The 19,971-nt window shown below is 50.9% G+C and overlaps 1 protein-coding gene across 1 annotated transcript; it reads left to right on the top strand.

Moving 5' to 3' along the window:
* The first annotated feature begins 3,500 nt into the window (after positions 1 to 3,500).
* On the top strand, positions 3,501 to 4,420 carry LOC119791535 (mid1-interacting protein 1-B-like). The gene is made up of 2 exons (XM_038297687.1): positions 3,501 to 4,248; positions 4,284 to 4,420. Exon 1 carries the CDS (start codon positions 3,686 to 3,688, stop codon positions 4,208 to 4,210), a length of 525 nt encoding a protein of 174 aa, XP_038153615.1. The 5' UTR covers positions 3,501 to 3,685; the 3' UTR covers positions 4,211 to 4,248; positions 4,284 to 4,420.
* The last annotated feature ends 15,551 nt before the right edge of the window (positions 4,421 to 19,971 follow it).

The following is a 19,971-nucleotide window of genomic DNA, read 5'->3' as shown; positions in this document are numbered from 1 at the left end:
ATGTTCCCGTTAGAACACCCGGATGTTCCCGTTAGAACACCCGGATGTTCCAGTTAGAACACCTGGATGTTCCCGTTAGAACACCCGGATGTTCCCCTTAGAACACCCGGATGTTCCCGTTAGAACACCCGGATGTTCCAGTTAGAACACCTGGATGTTCCCGTTAGAACCCCCGGAGGTTCCCGTTAGAACACCCGGATGTTCCCGTTAGAACACCCGGATGTTCCAGTTAGAACACCTGGATGTTCCCGTTAGAACACCTGGAGGTTCCCGTTAGAACACCCGGATGTTCCCGTTAGAACACCCGGATGCTCCAGTTAGAACACCTGGATGTTCCCGTTAGAACCCCCGGAGGTTCCCGTTAGAACACCCGGATGTTCCCGTTAGAACACCCGGATGTTCCAGTTAGAACACCTGGATGTTCCCGTTAGAACACCTGGAGGTTCCCGTTAGAACACCCGGATGCTCCAGTTAGAACACCCGGATGTTCCCGTTAGAACACCTGGAGGTTCCCGTTAGAACACCCGGATGCTCCAGTTAGAACACCCGGATGTTCCCGTTAGAACACCCGGATGTTCCTGTTAGAACACCTGGATGTTCCCGTTAGAACACCTGGAGGTTCCCGTTAGAACACCTGGATGTTCCCGTTAGAACACCTGGATGTCCCAGTTAGAACACCTGGATGTTCCCGTTAGAACACCTGGATGTTCCCGTTAGAACACCTGGAGGTTCCAGTTAGAACACCCGGATGTTCCAGTTAGAACACCCGGATGTTCCCGTTAGAACACCTGGAGGTTCCAGTTAGAACACCTGGATGTTCCCGTTAGAACACCTGGAGGTTCCAGTTAGAACACCTGGATGTTCCCGTTAGAACACCTGGAGGTTCCAGTTAGAACACCCGGATGTTCCCGTTCGAACACCTGGAGGTTCCAGTTAGAACATCTGGATGTTCCCGTTAGAACACCTGGAGGTTCCAGTTAGAACATCTGGATGTTCCCGTTCGAACACCTGGAGGTTCCAGTTAGAACACCTGGATGTTCCCGTTAGAACACCTGGAGGTTCCAGTTAGAACACCTGGATGTTCCCGTTAGAACACCTGGAGGTTCCAGTTAGAACACCTGGATGTTCCCGTTCGAACACCTGGAGGTTCCAGTTAGAACATCTGGATGTTCCCGTTAGAACACCTGGATGTTCCCGTTCGAACACCTGGAGGTTCCAGTTAGAACATCTGGATGTTCCCGTTAGAACACCTGGAGGTTCCAGTTAGAACATCTGGATGTTCCCGTTCGAACACCTGGAGGTTCCAGTTAGAACATCTGGATGTTCCCGTTAGAACACCTGGAGGTTCCAGTTAGAACACCTGGATGTTCCCGTTAGAACACCTGGAGGTTCCAGTTAGAACACCTGGATGTTCCCGTTAGAACACCTGGAGGTTCCAGTTAGAACATCTGGATGTTCCCGTTAGAACACCTGGAGGTTCCAGTTAGAACACCTGGATGTTCCCGTTAGAACACCTGGAGGTTCCAGTTAGAACACCTGGATGTTCCCGTTAGAACACCTGGAGGTTCCAGTTAGAACATCTGGATGTTCCCGTTAGAACACCTGGAGGTTCCAGTTAGAACATCTGGATGTTCCCGTTCGAACACCTGGAGGTTCCAGTTAGAACATCTGGATGTTCCCGTTAGAACACCTGGAGGTTCCAGTTAGAACACCTGGATGTTCCCGTTAGAACACCTGGAGGTTCCAGTTAGAACACCTGGATGTTCCCGTTAGAACACCTGGAGGTTCCAGTTAGAACATCTGGATGTTCCCGTTAGAACACCTGGAGGTTCCAGTTAGAACACCTGGATGTTCCCGTTAGAACACCTGGAGGTTCCCGTTAGAACACCTGGATGTTCCCGTTAGAACACCTGGAGGTTCCCGTTAGAACACCTGGATGTTCCCGTTAGAACACCTGGATGTTCCCGTTAGAACACCTGGAGGTTCCAGTTAGAACACCCGGATGTTCCCGTTAGAACACCTGGAGGTTCCCGTTAGAACACCTGGATGTTCCCGTTAGAACACCTGGAGGTTCCAGTTAGAACATCTGGAGGTTCCAGTTAGAACATCTGGTTGATAGAACTACAGACCACAGCTGGATAACAGAGACTAACACCTCAGAGAACCCAAACCATGGAGACAGAGATAGAAGAACATCTGGTAAATGAGAAAACATCTGCTTCACATTTTCTACATGTAAACATTCGTTTTTTAATGTAAAAGAAAATAAATGAACAAAAAAAAGAATATTTATGAATATTAAAACTCAACAACTGAAGTTTAGAATAAATGTATTCTATACTAACACATGAAAACATCTGGTGGAGGGCTGAATGTGGCCCAATGACCGACAGACAGACTGACTGAGGGACTGACTGAGGGACAGACTGACTGAGGGACAGACAGTCTAAGGGAAACCTGAGGGACAGATGGATGGACAGCTGACTGAGGGACATTTTTTGAGGGAGCAAATTCCCTCCATTTTGTGTCTAGCAGCTGATAAAGTGTGAAACACGTCATAAATCTCTGAGAACCAATCAGAGCAAACATCAATCATAAACATTAATAAAATATAAATGTTTAAATGAATGAATCAGATAAAAACTAATTCATTAGTTATTTTCCATCTGACGTCATGCCGCCTCTGATTGGCTGGCTGCAGCATGCCTCCCTGTGATTGGCTGAGGCTCCTGCTTCCTGAGCCTCTAAGCTCCTCCCACACCGCTGCTCCGCTGCTCACCTCTCTGGACTCCTCGGATCTCGGACCGCCGAACCACCAGAACCCGGAACACCATCCGACCCAGCTTCCGGTAAGAGTTCGGTTCGGTTCCAGCGGGGAGGGTTCGGCTAGAGGGGCGGAACCGGTCCGGATAGCGGGACCCGGAATTAGCGCCGCCTGGGGCGGAGGTGAGACCGCCTGGTTCTGAGCCGCTGGTTCTGACCGGCTGGTTCTGACCTGCTGGTTCTGACCCATTAATCCGTGTTAGGTTCGGTGGATCAGACCGGGAGGTTCTGCCGAACTTCTGTGCTGTTCTGCTTAGTTCGCCCTAAAAACACAGCAGGAGATGCTGGTTCCATTGTCGGACAGTTCCTGTATGTCGTCACCTTTCTGCCATTAAAGGAGCTTCCGGTTCCGACCGGTTCCGCTCACTGTAGTGGGCCGAACCTAAGGTTTAACAGCTGGTTCCAGATGTTTGGTTCTGGGTCCAGTCTGCTGGGCGGTACCATCCTGGATCGGACCTTTTCCCCAAACTTTTCTCTGCTTCTTCCAGGTGGAGACCTGCTTCCTGGGCCGGACCCGCTGGAGCGTCCAGGACCGGTTCTGATTGGACCCAGGAGGGTTCTGATTGGGCCCAGGACCCAGTTCTCATTGGACCCAGGACCCGGTTGTGATCGGACCCTGGACCCGGTTCTGATCGGACCCAGGACCCGGTTTTGATTGGACCCAGGACCCGGTTCTGAGTGGACCCAGAACCCAGTTCTGATTTGACCCTGGACCCGGTTCTCATTGGACCCAGGACCCGGTTCTGATTGGACCCAGGACCGGTTCTGATCAGACCCTGGATCAGGCTAATCGGCGCTAATCCTCCAAAGAGCATTAGCGTCATTAGCGGCTAATTCTGCTCCTGGAGGCCAGCTGTCCTCCATGATGCAGACGCCGGACTCCATCAACCAGAACTCCCTGTTCAACGCCATGAGCCGCTTCATCGGCGCCGTCAACAACATGGACCAGACCGTCATGGTGCCCAGCCTGCTGAGGGACGTCCCGCTGGACCACGGCGAGGAGCTCAGGGCGCCGCAGGCTAACGGCTACTTCCAGGACGGGGACATGTACAGCTCCTACGTCCTGCTGAAGTCCATCAGGAACGACATGGAGTGGGGCGTCCTGCAGGGGGACGGGCGCCCTAGGGAGGACCGGGACAGTGTGGAGAACCGGGAAAAGGTGGAGAACCGGGACAGTGTGGAGAACCGGGACAGTGTGGAGAACCGGGAAAAGGTGGAGAACCGGGACAAGGTGGAGGAGGTGCAGCCAGCGGAGGCCGAGGGCGACGACCTGGAGAAGCAGTTCCATTTCCATCTGAACGGACTCCACGCAGTGCTGTCCAAGCTAACGCTGAAAGCTAACACGCTAACAAACCGCTACAAGGAGGAGATCGGCTGCAGAAACTGACAACAGCATGCAGGCACTCTTAGCTCCTCAGCTAACAGAGCTGGCAGCCACTCCTTAGCTCCTCAGCTAACATCGCTAGCCACCACTCCTTAGCTCATCAGCTAACAAAGCTAGCATCCACTCCTTAGCTCATCAGTTAAAAGAGCTAGTATCCACTTCTCAGCTCATCAGATAACAAAGCCAGCATCCACTCTTTAGCTCATCAGCTAACAGAGCTAGCATCCACTCCTTAGTTCATCAGGTAACAAAGCTAGCATCCACTCCTTAGCTCATCAGCTAACAGGGCTAGCATACACTTCTTAGCTCACAAAGCTAGCATATACTTCTTAGCTCATCAGCTAACAGAGCTAGCATCCACTTCTTAGCTCATCAGCTAACAAAGCTAGCATCCACTCCTTAGCTCATCAGCTAACAGACCTAGCATCCACTCCTTAGCTCATCAGCTAACAGAGCTAGCATCCACTCCTTAGCTCATCAGCTAACAGAGCTAGCATCCACTCCTTAGCTACTGCCAGGAAAGCTGGAAGGTTCTGGGACGGTCTGGTTATCCCTGAAAGCTAGCCGGTTAGCTGCAGGACCTGATGATGTCAGGAAAAGTTACTTCCTTTGTTTATGTCAAAGAAATTAAATTGTAATTTATTGGACCAGAACCTCCAGGTTCTTCCTCTGGTTGTCATGGCAACGATTCTAACCAAGTGTCCTTAACTGTAGCATCGGGCTCCTTCCTTAAGCTCCTCCAGCTGGACCAGAGCAGCTTTTGGAGCTAAAATCTAAGAAGCTAAAAGCTAACCTGAGCTAGCTACTAGAAACAGAAGCTAGCTTCTAGAACATTAGCTAGCTACCAGGAACAGGAGCTTCCAGCTGGACCAGAGCAGCTTTTGGAGCTTAAAGCTAAGAAGCTAACAGGCTACAGCCAAAAAGCTGAAACCAAAGAGCAAACGCTAAGATGCTAAGGCTGAGAAGCTAAAGAGCTAACTGTCGTACCTGTGAGTCCGTTCTCCTCCATCTGAACCCGACAGGACGCTGATGGTTCCTCCTGATGGTTTGGACTCTGCTGCTGGCTGGTTCTTCACCTTGACCCGGTTCTGACCCGGTTCTGGGGTTCTGTTCATCCCTTCATTTCTCTCTATCAGCTTCTTCTAATGCTGCAAACCTTAAACTATGCAAAGATGCTGACGGCACCACAGGCTGGGCTGAACCGGACCAGAACTGTCTGTTCTGGAGGACTTCATCTAACCGGTTCTGTTTGGGTTCCATGTTAGACGGGCAGGGTTCTGGTTTCACTCCTGGTTCTGATCCAAATATTTGTTAACACTTTGAACCAGATGGAGAACCTGAAGGAGAACCTGATGGAGAACCTGATGGAGAACCTGAAGGGGAACCTGAAGGAGAACCTGAAGGAGAACCTGATGGAGAACCTGAAGGGGAACCTGAAGGAGAACCTGATGGGGAACCTGATGGAGAACCTGAAGGGGAACCTGATGGAGAACCTGAAGGAGAACCTGATGGAGAACCTGATGGAAAACCTGAAGGGGAACCTGAAGGAGAACCTGATGGGGAACCTGATGGAGAACCTGAAGGGGAACCTGATGGAGAACCTGAAGGAGAACCTGAAGGGGAACCTGATGGAGAACCTGAAGGAGAACCTGATGGGGAACCTGGTGGAGAACCTGAAGGGGAACCTGATGGAGAACCTGATGGGGAACCTGATGGGGAACCTGAAGGGGAACCTGAAGGGGAACCTGATGGAGAACCTGAAGGAGAACCTGAAGGGGAACCTGATGGAGAACCTGAAGGAGAACCTGATGGAAAACCTGAAGGGGAACCTGAAGGAGAACCTGATGGGGAACCTGATGGAGAACCTGAAGGGGAACCTGATGGAGAACCTGAAGGAGAACCTGAAGGGGAACCTGATGGAGAACCTGAAGGAGAACCTGATGGGGAACCTGGTGGAGAACCTGAAGGGGAACCTGATGGAAAACCTGAAGGAGAACCTGAAGGGGAACCTGATGGAGAACCTGAAGGAGAACCTGAAGGGGAACCTGAAGGAGAACCTGATGGGGAACCTGATGGAGAACCTGAAGGGGAACCTGATGGAGAACCTGAAGGAGAACCTGAAGGGGAACCTGATGGAGAACCTGAAGGGGAACCTGATGGAGAACCTGATGGAGAACCTGAAGGGGAACCTGATGGAGAACCTGATGGGGAACCTGATGGGGAACCTGAAGGGGAACCTGATGGAGAACCTGATGGGGAACCTGATGGAGAACCTGAAGGGGAACCTGACGGAGAACCTGACGGGGAACCTGAAGGGGAACCTGACGGAGAACCTGATGGGGAACCTGATGGGGAACCTGAAGGGGAACCTGATGGAGAACCTGATGGGGAACCTGATGGAGAACCTGATGGGGAACCTGATGGGGAACCTGATGGGGAACCTGATGGAGAACCTGATGGAGAACCTGATGGGGAACCTGATGGAGAACCTGATGGGGAACCTGATGGGGAACCTGATGGAGAACCTGATGGGGAACCTGAAGGGGAACCTGATGGGGAACCTGAAGGGGAACCTGATGGAGAACCTGAAGGGGAACCTGATGGAGAACCTGATGGGGAACCTGAAGGGGAACCTGATGGAGAACCTGATGGGGAACCTGATGGAGAACCTGATGGGGAACCTGATGGAGAACCTGAAGGGGAACCTGATGGAGAACCTGATGGGGAACCTGATGGAGAACCTGAAGGGGAACCTGACGGAGAACCTGATGGGGAACCTGAAGGGGAACCTGATGGAGAACCTGATGGAGAACCTGATGGGGAACCTGATGGAGAACCTGAAGGGGAACCTGATGGAGAACCTGATGGGGAACCTGAAGGGGAACCTGATGGAGAACCTGATGGAGAACCTGATGGGGAACCTGAAGGGGAACCTGACGGAGAACCTGATGGGGAACCTGAAGGGGAACCTGACGGAGAACCTGATGGGGAACCTGAAGGGGAACCTGATGGAGAACCTGATGGAGAACCTGATGGAGAACCTGATGGGGAACCTGAAGGAGAACCTGAAGGAGAACCTGAAGGAAGAACCGGATGGAGAACCTGATGGAGAACCTGAAGGGGAACCTGAAGGAACAACCGGATGGAGAACCTGAAGGGGAACCTGATGGAGAACCTGATGGGGAACCTGATGGAGAACCTGATGGGGAACCTGAAGGAGAACCTGAAGGAGAACCTGAAGGAAGAACCGGATGGAGAACCTGATGGAGAACCTGAAGGGGAACCTGAAGGAACAACCGGATGGAGAACCTGAAGGGGAACCTGATGGAGAACCTGATGGAGAACCTGATGGGGAACCTGAAGGAGAACCTGAAGGAGAACCTGAAGGAAGAACCGGATGGAGAACCTGATGGAGAACCTGAAGGGGAACCTGAAGGAACAACCGGATGGAGAACCTGAAGGGGAACCTGATGGAGAACCTGATGGGGAACCTGATGGAGAACCTGATGGGGAACCTGAAGGAGAACCTGAAGGAAGAACCGGATGGAGAACCTGATGGAGAACCTGAAGGGGAACCTGAAGGAACAACCGGATGGAGAACCTGAAGGGGAACCTGATGGAGAACCTGATGGAGAACCTGATGGGGAACCTGAAGGAGAACCTGAAGGAGAACCTGAAGGAAGAACCGGATGGAGAACCTGATGGAGAACCTGAAGGGGAACCTGAAGGAACAACCGGATGGAGAACCTGAAGGGGAACCTGATGGGGAACCTGATGGAGAACCTGATGGGGAACCTGAAGGAGAACCTGAAGGAGAACCTGAAGGAAGAACCGGATGGAGAACCTGATGGAGAACCTGAAGGGGAACCTGAAGGAACAACCGGATGGAGAACCTGAAGGGGAACCTGATGGAGAACCTGATGGAGAACCTGATGGGGAACCTGAAGGAGAACCTGAAGGAGAACCTGAAGGAAGAACCGGATGGAGAACCTGATGGAGAACCTGAAGGGGAACCTGAAGGAACAACCGGATGGAGAACCTGAAGGGGAACCTGATGGAGAACCTGATGGGGAACCTGATGGAGAACCTGATGGGGAACCTGAAGGAGAACCTGAAGGAGAACCTGAAGGAAGAACCGGATGGAGAACCTGATGGAGAACCTGAAGGGGAACCTGAAGGAACAACCGGATGGAGAACCTGAAGGGGAACCTGATGGAGAACCTGATGGAGAACCTGATGGGGAACCTGAAGGAGAACCTGAAGGAGAACCTGAAGGAAGAACCGGATGGAGAACCTGATGGAGAACCTGAAGGGGAACCTGAAGGAACAACCGGATGGAGAACCTGAAGGGGAACCTGATGGGGAACCTGATGGAGAACCTGATGGAGAACCTGATGGGGAACCTGAAGGAGAACCTGAAGGAGAACCTGAAGGAAGAACCGGATGGAGAACCTGAAGGAGAACCTGAAGGGGAACCTGAAGGAACAACCGGATGGAGAACCTGAAGGGGAACCTGATGGAGAACCTGATGGAGAACCTGATGGGGAACCTGAAGGAGAACCTGAAGGAGAACCTGAAGGAAGAACCGGATGGAGAACCTGATGGAGAACCTGAAGGGGAACCTGAAGGAACAACCGGATGGAGAACCTGAAGGGGAACCTGATGGGGAACCTGATGGAGAACCTGATGGAGAACCTGATGGGGAACCTGAAGGAGAACCTGAAGGAGAACCTGAAGGAAGAACCGGATGGAGAACCTGAAGGAGAACCTGAAGGGGAACCTGAAGGAACAACCGGATGGAGAACCTGAAGGGGAACCTGATGGAGAACCTGATGGAGAACCTGATGGGGAACCTGAAGGAGAACCTGAAGGAGAACCTGAAGGAAGAACCGGATGGAGAACCTGATGGAGAACCTGAAGGGGAACCTGAAGGAACAACCGGATGGAGAACCATCTAAACTCCATCAGAACCTGGAGGTTCTTCTCTGTAAATGAATTTCTGTTTTTATCTGATGATCATCTTGGTAATAAAACCTTTGAAGGTCTCCGTCTGCTGCTTCATTGAGGAGACCAGCTGCTCCAGATGTTCCAGATGTTCTTATATCAGGAGGTTCCTGCTTAGAATCACTGTAGGACAGGTTCTATGTATGTCTATCTATGTTTCCTGACGGATACATTCAGGGTGCTCTAGTTCTATACATCACTGATTCACTCAGAGCTGCAGAACCGTTTGGACTTGATACAGAATCTATAGAACTAAATGGATCAGAACATTTGATTGGCTGAAGTGAAGCCACCAGCCGCCATATTGCTACTCCCTAGTGGGACCGGCTACTGAAACTAAACTAGTATACATATATCAGGACGTTGGGCCCCTGGCCCCCGGTGGTTCTTCCTGTCTGTAAATCTGTTCAGGAGGTTCTATCTGCTGCAGATCTACAGCTCTGAGGATCATGTGACCTTTGGGTCGCTGCAGCTTTCTGAGCTGCTTCTTCTTCATGGGTTTCAATGCTGCTCTGCCAAAACCCAAAGTGGACCAGAACCAGAACTGCTGGACCTGCTAAGGCTGCTGGGATAACTGGAAACCAGTTCAACGCTCTGATTGGCTGACCAATCAGGGAGCAGGTTACAGCTGGGATTGGTTTAACTGGTTTCCAGTTTGCTGTCACAGAAAAGATCAAAGCAACAGAAAAAGAAATAAAGAAAAACTTTTTAAATGTTTGACTAAGTAAAAGTTTTTATAATCAGATTAATTTAGATTTTAAAAATAGAATTAGAAAATATATTTTTCAATTCCAGAATTTAATAACTGATTAATAAATACAATTTACAATTCCTCTTTAGTAATTCAACCTAAAATCTGCAATTAGACATTTTTTTCAAATGACTGATTTGAAACGTGGCGGTTCTCCTCAGGGTCAAAGGTCACAGCTGCTGATCTGCTTCTAGCTTTATGTTGGTTTCCTGAAGGAAGGAAGGAAGGCAGGAAGGAAGGAAGGAAACCAAAGGTTCCTTAAAGATTTTTCTTACTAAATGAAAGCAGGTGAAACTTTTCCTTTTTAGGAGTTCTGGATTATAGAGCAGATTGACAGATGGAAAAGTTATTTTTAATCTGAAATGCTCTAATGTTTCTACAGCCTTGGTATAATTCCTGCTCTCAGTGGGGCGCTCTGTCAGCTGAAGGCGTCTCTATAATCCAGTTAACGAATAGTTGAAGATTATTTCAATAATCGATTAATTGTTTCCTACTGGGAACCAATACTCTTTAACTTTTCATTAATATTTCCTATTCAGCTGCAGAAGCTTCCTCCTTAAGCCCCTCAAAGTGTTCTAGAAATGAGGGTTTACCAGATGTTTCTCTACACCGTAGTCATTTCCTGATGTGCAGCATCATGTCCTCCTGTTTGCTGCTATAAAAATGGCCGCCCTAACAGTGAACTTTTAATCATCTGCCAGTAGAGCTGAGATTATGCCACAGTGGATGCCCAGATTACAGCAGGGAGATTACCAGCCTGCTCCACCAGGGGGAGCTGCTGCTCCACTGCAGATGTAGAGCTTGTAGATGTAGAGTATGTAGATGGACAGTCATGGCCAAAAGTTTTGAGAATGATTCAAATGTTAATATTTCCAAAGTCTACTGCTTCAGTTTTTATAACAGTAATCTGCATAAACTCCAGAATGTTCTAAAGAGTGATCAGCGTAGCAGCAATTAATTGCAAAGTCAATAGTTGTCTAGAAAATGAACTTTATCCCCAAAACACATTTTAACGTCATAGCAGCGCTGCCTTAAAGGAGCAGCTACCATGGCTTCAGGGATTGGTCCATTAACAGGTGTGGGTGGTGATGAGGACACCATGGCTTCAGTGATTGGTCCATTAACAGGTGTGGGTGGTGATGAGGACACCATGGCTTCAGGGATTGGTCCATTAACAGGTGTGGGTGGTGATGAGGACACCATGGTTTCAGGGATTGGTCCATTAACAGGTGTGGGTGGTGATGAGGACACCATGGTTTCAGGGATTGGTCCATTAACAGGTGTGGGTGGTGATGAGGACACCATGGTTTCAGGGATTGGTCCATTAACAGGTGTGGGTGGTGATGAGGACACCATGGCTTCAGGGATTGGTCCATTAACAGGTGTGGGTGGTGATGAGGACACCATGGTTTCAGGGATTGGTCCATTAACAGGTGTGGGTGGTGATGAGGACACCATGGTTTCAGGGATTGGTCCATTAACAGGTGTGGGTGGTGATGAGGACACCATGGCTTCAGGGATTGGTCCATTAACAGGTGTGGGTGGTGACGAGGACACCATGGCTTCAGTGATTGGTCCATTAACAGGTGTGGGGGGTGACGAGGACACCATGGTTTCAGGGATTGGTCCATTAACAGGTGTGGGTGGTGATGAGGACACCATGGCTTCAGTGATTGGTCCATTAACAGGTGTGGGGGGTGATGAGGACACCATGGCTTCAGTGATTGGTCCATTAACAGGTGTGGGTGGTGATGAGGACACCATGGCTTCAGTGATTGGTCCATTAACAGGTGTGGGTGGTGATGAGGACACCATGGTTTCAGGGATTGGTCCATTAACAGGTGTGGGTGGTGATGAGGACACCATGGTTTCAGGGATTGGTCCATTAACAGGTGTGGGTGGTGATGAGGACACCATGGTTTCAGGGATTGGTCCATTAACAGGTGTGGGTGGTGATGAGGACACCATGGCTTCAGTGATTGGTCCATTAACAGGTGTGGGTGGTGATGAGGACACCATGGCTTCAGGGATTGGTCCATTAACAGGTGTGGGTGGTGATGAGGACACCATGGTTTCAGGGATTGGTCCATTAACAGGTGTGGGTGGTGATGAGGACACCATGGTTTCAGGGATTGGTCCATTAACAGGTGTGGGTGGTGATGAGGACACCATGGTTTCAGGGATTGGTCCATTAACAGGTGTGGGTGGTGATGAGGACACCATGGCTTCAGGGATTGGTCCATTAACAGGTGTGGGTGGTGATGAGGACACCATGGCTTCAGTGATTGGTCCATTAACAGGTGTGGGTGGTGATGAGGACACCATGGCTTCAGTGATTGGTCCATTAACAGGTGTGGGGGGTGATGAGGACACCATGGCTTCAGTGATTGGTCCATTAACAGGTGTGGGTGGTGATGAGGACACCATGGTTTCAGGGATTGGTCCATTAACAGGTGTGGGTGGTGATGAGGACACCATGGTTTCAGGGATTGGTCCATTAACAGGTGTGGGTGGTGATGAGGACACCATGGCTTCAGTGATTGGTCCATTAACAGGTGTGGGGGGTGATGAGGACACCATGGCTTCAGTGATTGGTCCATTAACAGGTGTGGGGGGTGATGAGGACACCATGGTTTCAGGGATTGGTCCATTAACAGGTGTGGGTGGTGATGAGGACACCATGGTTTCAGGGATTGGTCCATTAACAGGTGTGGGTGGTGATGAGGACACCATGGCTTCAGGGATTGGTCCATTAACAGGTGTGGGTGGTGATGAGGACACCATGGTTTCAGGGATTGGTCCATTAACAGGTGTGGGTGGTGATGAGGACACCATGGTTTCAGGGATTGGTCCATTAACAGGTGTGGGTGGTGATGAGGACACCATGGCTTCAGGGATTGGTCCATTAACAGGTGTGGGTGGTGATGAGGACACCATGGCTTCAGTGATTGGTCCATTAACAGGTGTGGGTGGTGATGAGGACACCATGGCTTCAGTGATTGGTCCATTAACAGGTGTGGGGGGTGATGAGGACACCATGGCTTCAGTGATTGGTCCATTAACAGGTGTGGGTGGTGATGAGGACACCATGGTTTCAGGGATTGGTCCATTAACAGGTGTGGGTGGTGATGAGGACACCATGGTTTCAGGGATTGGTCCATTAACAGGTGTGGGTGGTGATGAGGACACCATGGCTTCAGTGATTGGTCCATTAACAGGTGTGGGGGGTGATGAGGACACCATGGCTTCAGTGATTGGTCCATTAACAGGTGTGGGGGGTGATGAGGACACCATGGTTTCAGGGATTGGTCCATTAACAGGTGTGGGTGGTGATGAGGACACCATGGTTTCAGGGATTGGTCCATTAACAGGTGTGGGTGGTGATGAGGACACCATGGCTTCAGGGATTGGTCCATTAACAGGTGTGGGTGGTGATGAGGACACCATGGCTTCAGTGATTGGTCCATTAACAGGTGTGGGGGGTGATGAGGACACCATGGCTTCAGTGATTGGTCCATTAACAGGTGTGGGTGGTGATGAGGACACCATGGCTTCAGTGATTGGTCCATTAACAGGTGTGGGTGGTGATGAGGACACCATGGTTTCAGGGATTGGTCCATTAACAGGTGTGGGTGGTGATGAGGACACCATGGCTTCAGGGATTGGTCCATTAACAGGTGTGGGTGGTGATGAGGACACCATGGTTTCAGGGATTGGTCCATTAACAGGTGTGGGTGGTGATGAGGACACCATGGTTTCAGGGATTGGTCCATTAACAGGTGTGGGTGGTGATGAGGACACCATGGCTTCAGGGATTGGTCCATTAACAGGTGTGGGTGGTGATGAGGACACCATGGCTTCAGTGATTGGTCCATTAACAGGTGTGGGTGGTGATGAGGACACCATGGCTTCAGTGATTGGTCCATTAACAGGTGTGGGGGGTGATGAGGACACCATGGCTTCAGTGATTGGTCCATTAACAGGTGTGGGTGGTGATGAGGACACCATGGTTTCAGGGATTGGTCCATTAACAGGTGTGGGTGGTGATGAGGACACCATGGTTTCAGGGATTGGTCCATTAACAGGTGTGGGTGGTGATGAGGACACCATGGCTTCAGTGATTGGTCCATTAACAGGTGTGGGGGGTGATGAGGACACCATGGCTTCAGTGATTGGTCCATTAACAGGTGTGGGGGGTGATGAGGACACCATGGCTTCAGTGATTGGTCCATTAACAGGTGTGGGGGGTGATGAGGACACCATGGTTTCAGGGATTGGTCCATTAACAGGTGTGGGTGGTGATGAGGACACCATGGCTTCAGTGATTGGTCCATTAACAGGTGTGGGTGGTGATGAGGACACCATGGCTTCAGTGATTGGTCCATTAACAGGTGTGGGGGGTGATGAGGACACCATGGTTTCAGGGATTGGTCCATTAACAGGTGTGGGTGGTGATGAGGACACCATGGCTTCAGTGATTGGTCCATTAACAGGTGTGGGTGGTGATGAGGACACCATGGTTTCAGGGATTGGTCCATTAACAGGTGTGGGTGGTGATGAGGACACCATGGCTTCAGGGATTGGTCCATTAACAGGTGTGGGTGGTGATGAGGACACCATGGTTTCAGGGATTGGTCCATTAACAGGTGTGGGTGGTGATGAGGACACCATGGTTTCAGGGATTGGTCCATTAACAGGTGTGGGTGGTGATGAGGACACCATGGCTTCAGGGATTGGTCCATTAACAGGTGTGGGTGGTGATGAGGACACCATGGCTTCAGTGATTGGTCCATTAACAGGTGTGGGTGGTGATGAGGACACCATGGCTTCAGTGATTGGTCCATTAACAGGTGTGGGGGGTGATGAGGACACCATGGCTTCAGTGATTGGTCCATTAACAGGTGTGGGTGGTGATGAGGACACCATGGTTTCAGGGATTGGTCCATTAACAGGTGTGGGTGGTGATGAGGACACCATGGTTTCAGGGATTGGTCCATTAACAGGTGTGGGTGGTGATGAGGACACCATGGCTTCAGTGATTGGTCCATTAACAGGTGTGGGGGGTGATGAGGACACCATGGCTTCAGTGATTGGTCCATTAACAGGTGTGGGGGGTGATGAGGACACCATGGCTTCAGTGATTGGTCCATTAACAGGTGTGGGGGGGTGATGAGGACACCATGGTTTCAGGGATTGGTCCATTAACAGGTGTGGGTGGTGATGAGGACACCATGGCTTCAGTGATTGGTCCATTAACAGGTGTGGGTGGTGATGAGGACACCATGGCTTCAGTGATTGGTCCATTAACAGGTGTGGGTGGTGATGAGGACACCATGGCTTCAGTGATTGGTCCATTAACAGGTGTGGGGGGTGATGAGGACACCATGGTTTCAGGGATTGGTCCATTAACAGGTGTGGGTGGTGATGAGGACACCATGGCTTCAGTGATTGGTCCATTAACAGGTGTGGGGGGTGATGAGGACACCATGGTTTCAGGGATTGGTCCATTAACAGGTGTGGGTGGTGATGAGGACACCATGGCTTCAGTGATTGGTCCATTAACAGGTGTGGGGGGTGATGAGGACACCATGGTTTCAGTGATTGGTCCATGAACAGGTGTGGGTGGTGATGAGGACACCATGGCTTCAGTGATTGGTCCATTAACAGGTGTGGGGGGTGATGAGGACACCATGGTTTCAGTGATTGGTCCATGAACAGGTGTGGGTGGTGATGAGGACACCATGGCTTCAGTGATTGGTCCATTAACAGGTGTGGGGGGTGATGAGGACACCATGGTTTCAGTGATTGGTCCATGAACAGGTGTGGGTGGTGATGAGGACACCATGGCTTCAGTGATTGGTCCATTAACAGGTGTGGGGGGTGATGAGGACACCATGGTTTCAGTGATTGGTCCATGAACAGGTGTGGGTGGTGATGAGGACACCATGGCTTCAGGGATTGGTCCATTAACAGGTGTGGGTGGTGATGAGGACACCATGGTTTCAGGGATTGGTCCATTAACAGGTGTGGGTGGTGATGAGGACACCATGGTTTCAGTGATTGGTCCATTAACAGGTGTGGGTGGTGATGAGGACACCATGGCTTCAGTGATTGGTCCATTAACAGGTGTGGGGGGTGATGAGGACACCATGGTTTCAGTGATTGGTCCATGAACAGGTGTGGGTGGTGATGAGGACACCATGGCTTCAGGGATTGGTCCATTAACAGGTGTGGGTGGTGATGAGGACACCATGGCTTCAGTGATTGGTCCATTAACAGGTGTGGGGGGTGATGAGGACACCATGGTTTCAGGGATTGGTCCATTAACAGGTGTGGGTGGTGATGAGGACACCATGGTTTCAGGGATTGGTCCATTAACAGGTGTGGGTGGTGATGAGGACACCATGGCTTCAGTGATTGGTCCATTAACAGGTGTGGGGGGTGATGAGGACACCATGGTTTCAGTGATTGGTCCATGAACAGGTGTGGGTGGTGATGAGGACACCATGGCTTCAGTGATTGGTCCATTAACAGGTGTGGGGGGTGATGAGGACACCATGGTTTCAGTGATTGGTCCATGAACAGGTGTGGGTGGTGATGAGGACACCATGGCTTCAGTGATTGGTCCATTAACAGGTGTGGGGGGTGATGAGGACACCATGGTTTCAGTGATTGGTCCATGAACAGGTGTGGGTGGTGATGAGGACACCATGGCTTCAGGGATTGGTCCATTAACAGGTGTGGGTGGTGATGAGGACAGGGCTGCAGATCAATCTGTCAGGATTCAGTCAGAATGATGCAACAGAGGCTGCTGCTCGGCATCATTGGTTCTCTGCTGTGAACCATGGTTATCTCTAAAGAAACGGTCATCATTGCACTGCACAAAGATGGCCGAACAGGAAAGAGAATGGCAGCTAGAGAGATTGCACCTCAGCAATCTATGACATCATCTAGGACTTCAAGGAGAGAGGTTCCATTGCTGCCAAAAGGCTCCAGGGCGCCAGGAAAGACCAGCGAGCGCCAGAACGTCTCTGAAGTGCAGCAGCATCTGGTCCAGCTGTGTGGGTCTGGATGGCGGAAGGTTCCAGTGATTCTTCCCCTTCAGAGGCATCAATAAAAGATGGCTGCTCTGCCTGTTCCTGGTTAAAGATTCATCAGCAAGATCGCAGCGCTGCAGCCCCCCCAGCAGCGGTTCTATCTGCTGCCCTCAGCACGCCGTCCCTTCCCCGGCCTTCCTTCCCCATCACGGCGTCCCTTCCCCGGCACGGCGTCCCTTCCCCGGCACGGCCTTCCTTCCCCATCACGGCGTCCCTTCCCCATCACGGCGTCCCTTCCCCATCACGGCGTCCCTTCCCCATCACGGCCTTCCTTCCCTGGCACGGCGTCCCTTCCCCATCACGGCGTCCCTTCCCCGGCACAGCGTCCCTTCCCCATCACGGCGTCCCTTCCCCGGCACGGCGTCCCTTCCCCATCACGGCGTCCCTTCCCCATCACGGCGTCCCTTCCCCATCACGGCGTTCCTTCCCCATCACGGCGTTCCTTCCTCAGCACGGTTCCTGTCAGATTTCATGATCAGTCTTTGGTCTCTGAGCCACATGGGGGGTTTCCTGCTGAACGCGGGAAGGTTTTGGTGGTTCAGTCACTACTGATGAAGTAGGTCAGAGGAAGCGGTCAGATCCAGCCCTACAGACCGTCTGGCCCCGCCCACAGATCAGAACCACATTCTAGATCAGGGTAGTAGGCGGTGAAGGAAACCACAGACAGTTCCTGCTTTCCTCTGAACAGAACATCCACCTGAGCCATGGCTGTCTGTAGCTCCCCCACAGTCACCATGGTCTACCTGGCTGCTGGTCCAGCCTGGCGGTCTGAGAGTCCACCTGAATCAGTAAGGACTCTTCAGCCAATCAAACGCCTCAGTGGTCTCCATGGTTAGGACTGTCTAAATAGTACTGGGAGGAAGAGGAATTAGGATGCTTCCTTCCATGGTTCCTTTAGCATAGGGACCTACAGACACTCCTACCTGTTTCCAGGTGCTAAACCGTTTCCCAGAATCCTTTGCTAACAGGAAGTACCCGCCCACTCTGCCTCATAGAGCTGAACAGATGATTTCCTTCCTGTTTTCTGTGACAAGATACAATTTCCACCTTCGGATGTTTTGGTTTCTATAATAACTTCAGCTGATTGTTCATTTGGGGAACTTTGGTTCTTGTAGTTCTTTTTCTAAAGGTTGTAGTCCAAATGTGACAACCATATCATCGCTTCATGCTATGTACCACACTGATACTCAAAGTATTGAAGTACTCGCTTATTGAAAATACTACAGTATTTATAAATATTAATTCAGAACATTTCTGTCTAATTTTCAGAGTAATTTTAAACAACCTGTAACTTTTAGAAACCACCTGATGTATTGATGCGTAGAACCACCTAATATAGATTCTACACCACCTGGAAAGAACTACAGCATAGAAATACCACAATAAAACAAGGACAGATATTATTTATTATATAAAATCAAACCAAAAATCAAACAGGAGAGTTTTAATTCTCTCTATAGAATAGAAGTTAAAGGTTGAATCTATTAGAAATTAGAACTTAATAACATAAACTACTAATAATAATAACATAGTTTAATGTGTGGAACGACATTTAACCGTAGATCAGCGGCGTCCAGATTGAGTCCTAAAGGCTGCTATCCGCCATGATGGATGAAAAACAGCAGCAGAGGATTAAAAAGGAAGAAGGAAATGGAGGGAAAGTTATCAGTCATGGTGGACCTTCATCTCCATGCAGCCATGATGGATCCATCAGAGCTCTGAGACCCGTTCCTACCTGCAGACGGCGTTGGGTCTGAGACCAGGTCCACCTTGGACTCGTCTTCAGTCCATCACAGGACAAAGATCCTTCCGCAGGCTCACCATCAACCGTTCTGGAAGCTTGAGGAGAACCGCGCAGAAAAAAGGAAAGAAGATCGATCAGAGCTGAAAGCAGGAGGTTCTGGTGACCCAGAAGGAGGTTCTAGTGGTTCTGGTGACCCAGCAGGAGGTTCTGGTGGTTCTGGTGACCTAGATGTCTTCTGATCAGAACTAGAGCTGATTGGTTGAAGCTGGAGGCAGCAGCCGTCAACATGGCGGCTCAGAGCGTAAACGTCAGGGAGACCCTGAACAGATGAGGTCACAGCAGCGATGAGAGAAACAGCTTTCTATAGGAGGCTGTGATGTCATTGTGACATCACAGCAGGGGCTGGTAGACGTTACTGGACCACAGGCTGTTCTCCATCATAGAGACCTGATCCCAGTGAACCCATGAGGAAACCATGACACATCAGGATACGGAAGCTTCTGGAGCTGCTAGCTGCTCATTTGTGTGGGATCTCCATGGGATCTAAAGGAGGAGAGATGGGAGAGTTTCACGGGAAGAGGCCCAGGGGTCCTCCTTCCTTTGGACCTCTGTTGTGGCTTTGCTGGGTCTGGATCAGCCGACCCGTTGGTTCCATGGTTCTGACCACGGCTCCACCAACCAGCCGCCATTGCTGCCTTTGGAGCCTCGTTCTTCTGCTTCTCCCACGAGCTGGAATCTCATGACCCACAGGAGGACGACCAACCAGATGTCCCGGTGCGGGAGAGCTCTCCATGGTCCTGCTCTTCAGCACTGGAGGGAAGGACTGTCTGAGACACGGAGGAGGTCCCAGCGGTGGTGGTGCAGGGGGACGGGAAGCATCCCAGCGACTGTCCACAAACTCATGGGAGGAGCCCAGCATGGCGGCCAGCTCCGGGGTGGCCTCCACCAGCTCCACCCACTCCTTCACCTCTGACCTGAGGGAGGCCAGTTCCTGCTCATCTGGACCCGTCAGCAACTGGGACAGAGACGCCTGCCGGTAGAACTCGTCTGCATCCAGTGGGGTGCAGGGTGGTGTAGGAGCATGCAGTGGGGTGCAGGGTGGTGTAGGAGCATCCAGTGGGGTGCAGGATGGTGTAGGAGCATGCAGTGGGGTGCAGGGTGGTGTAGG

Source organism: Cyprinodon tularosa, unplaced genomic scaffold, assembly GCF_016077235.1.
Source record: "Cyprinodon tularosa strain WSP-4 unplaced genomic scaffold, ASM1607723v1 ctg1103, whole genome shotgun sequence".
NCBI classification, from domain to species: Eukaryota; Metazoa; Chordata; class Actinopteri; order Cyprinodontiformes; family Cyprinodontidae; genus Cyprinodon; species Cyprinodon tularosa.
The sequence above is the reverse complement of the archived record's forward strand: the minus strand, read 5'-3'. Positions and strand labels throughout refer to the sequence as shown.

Coding starts and splice junctions, on each gene's coding strand:
- LOC119791535 (XM_038297687.1), top strand. CDS start 3,686: ATGATGCAGACGCCGGACTCCATCAACCAGAACTCCCTGTTCAACGCC.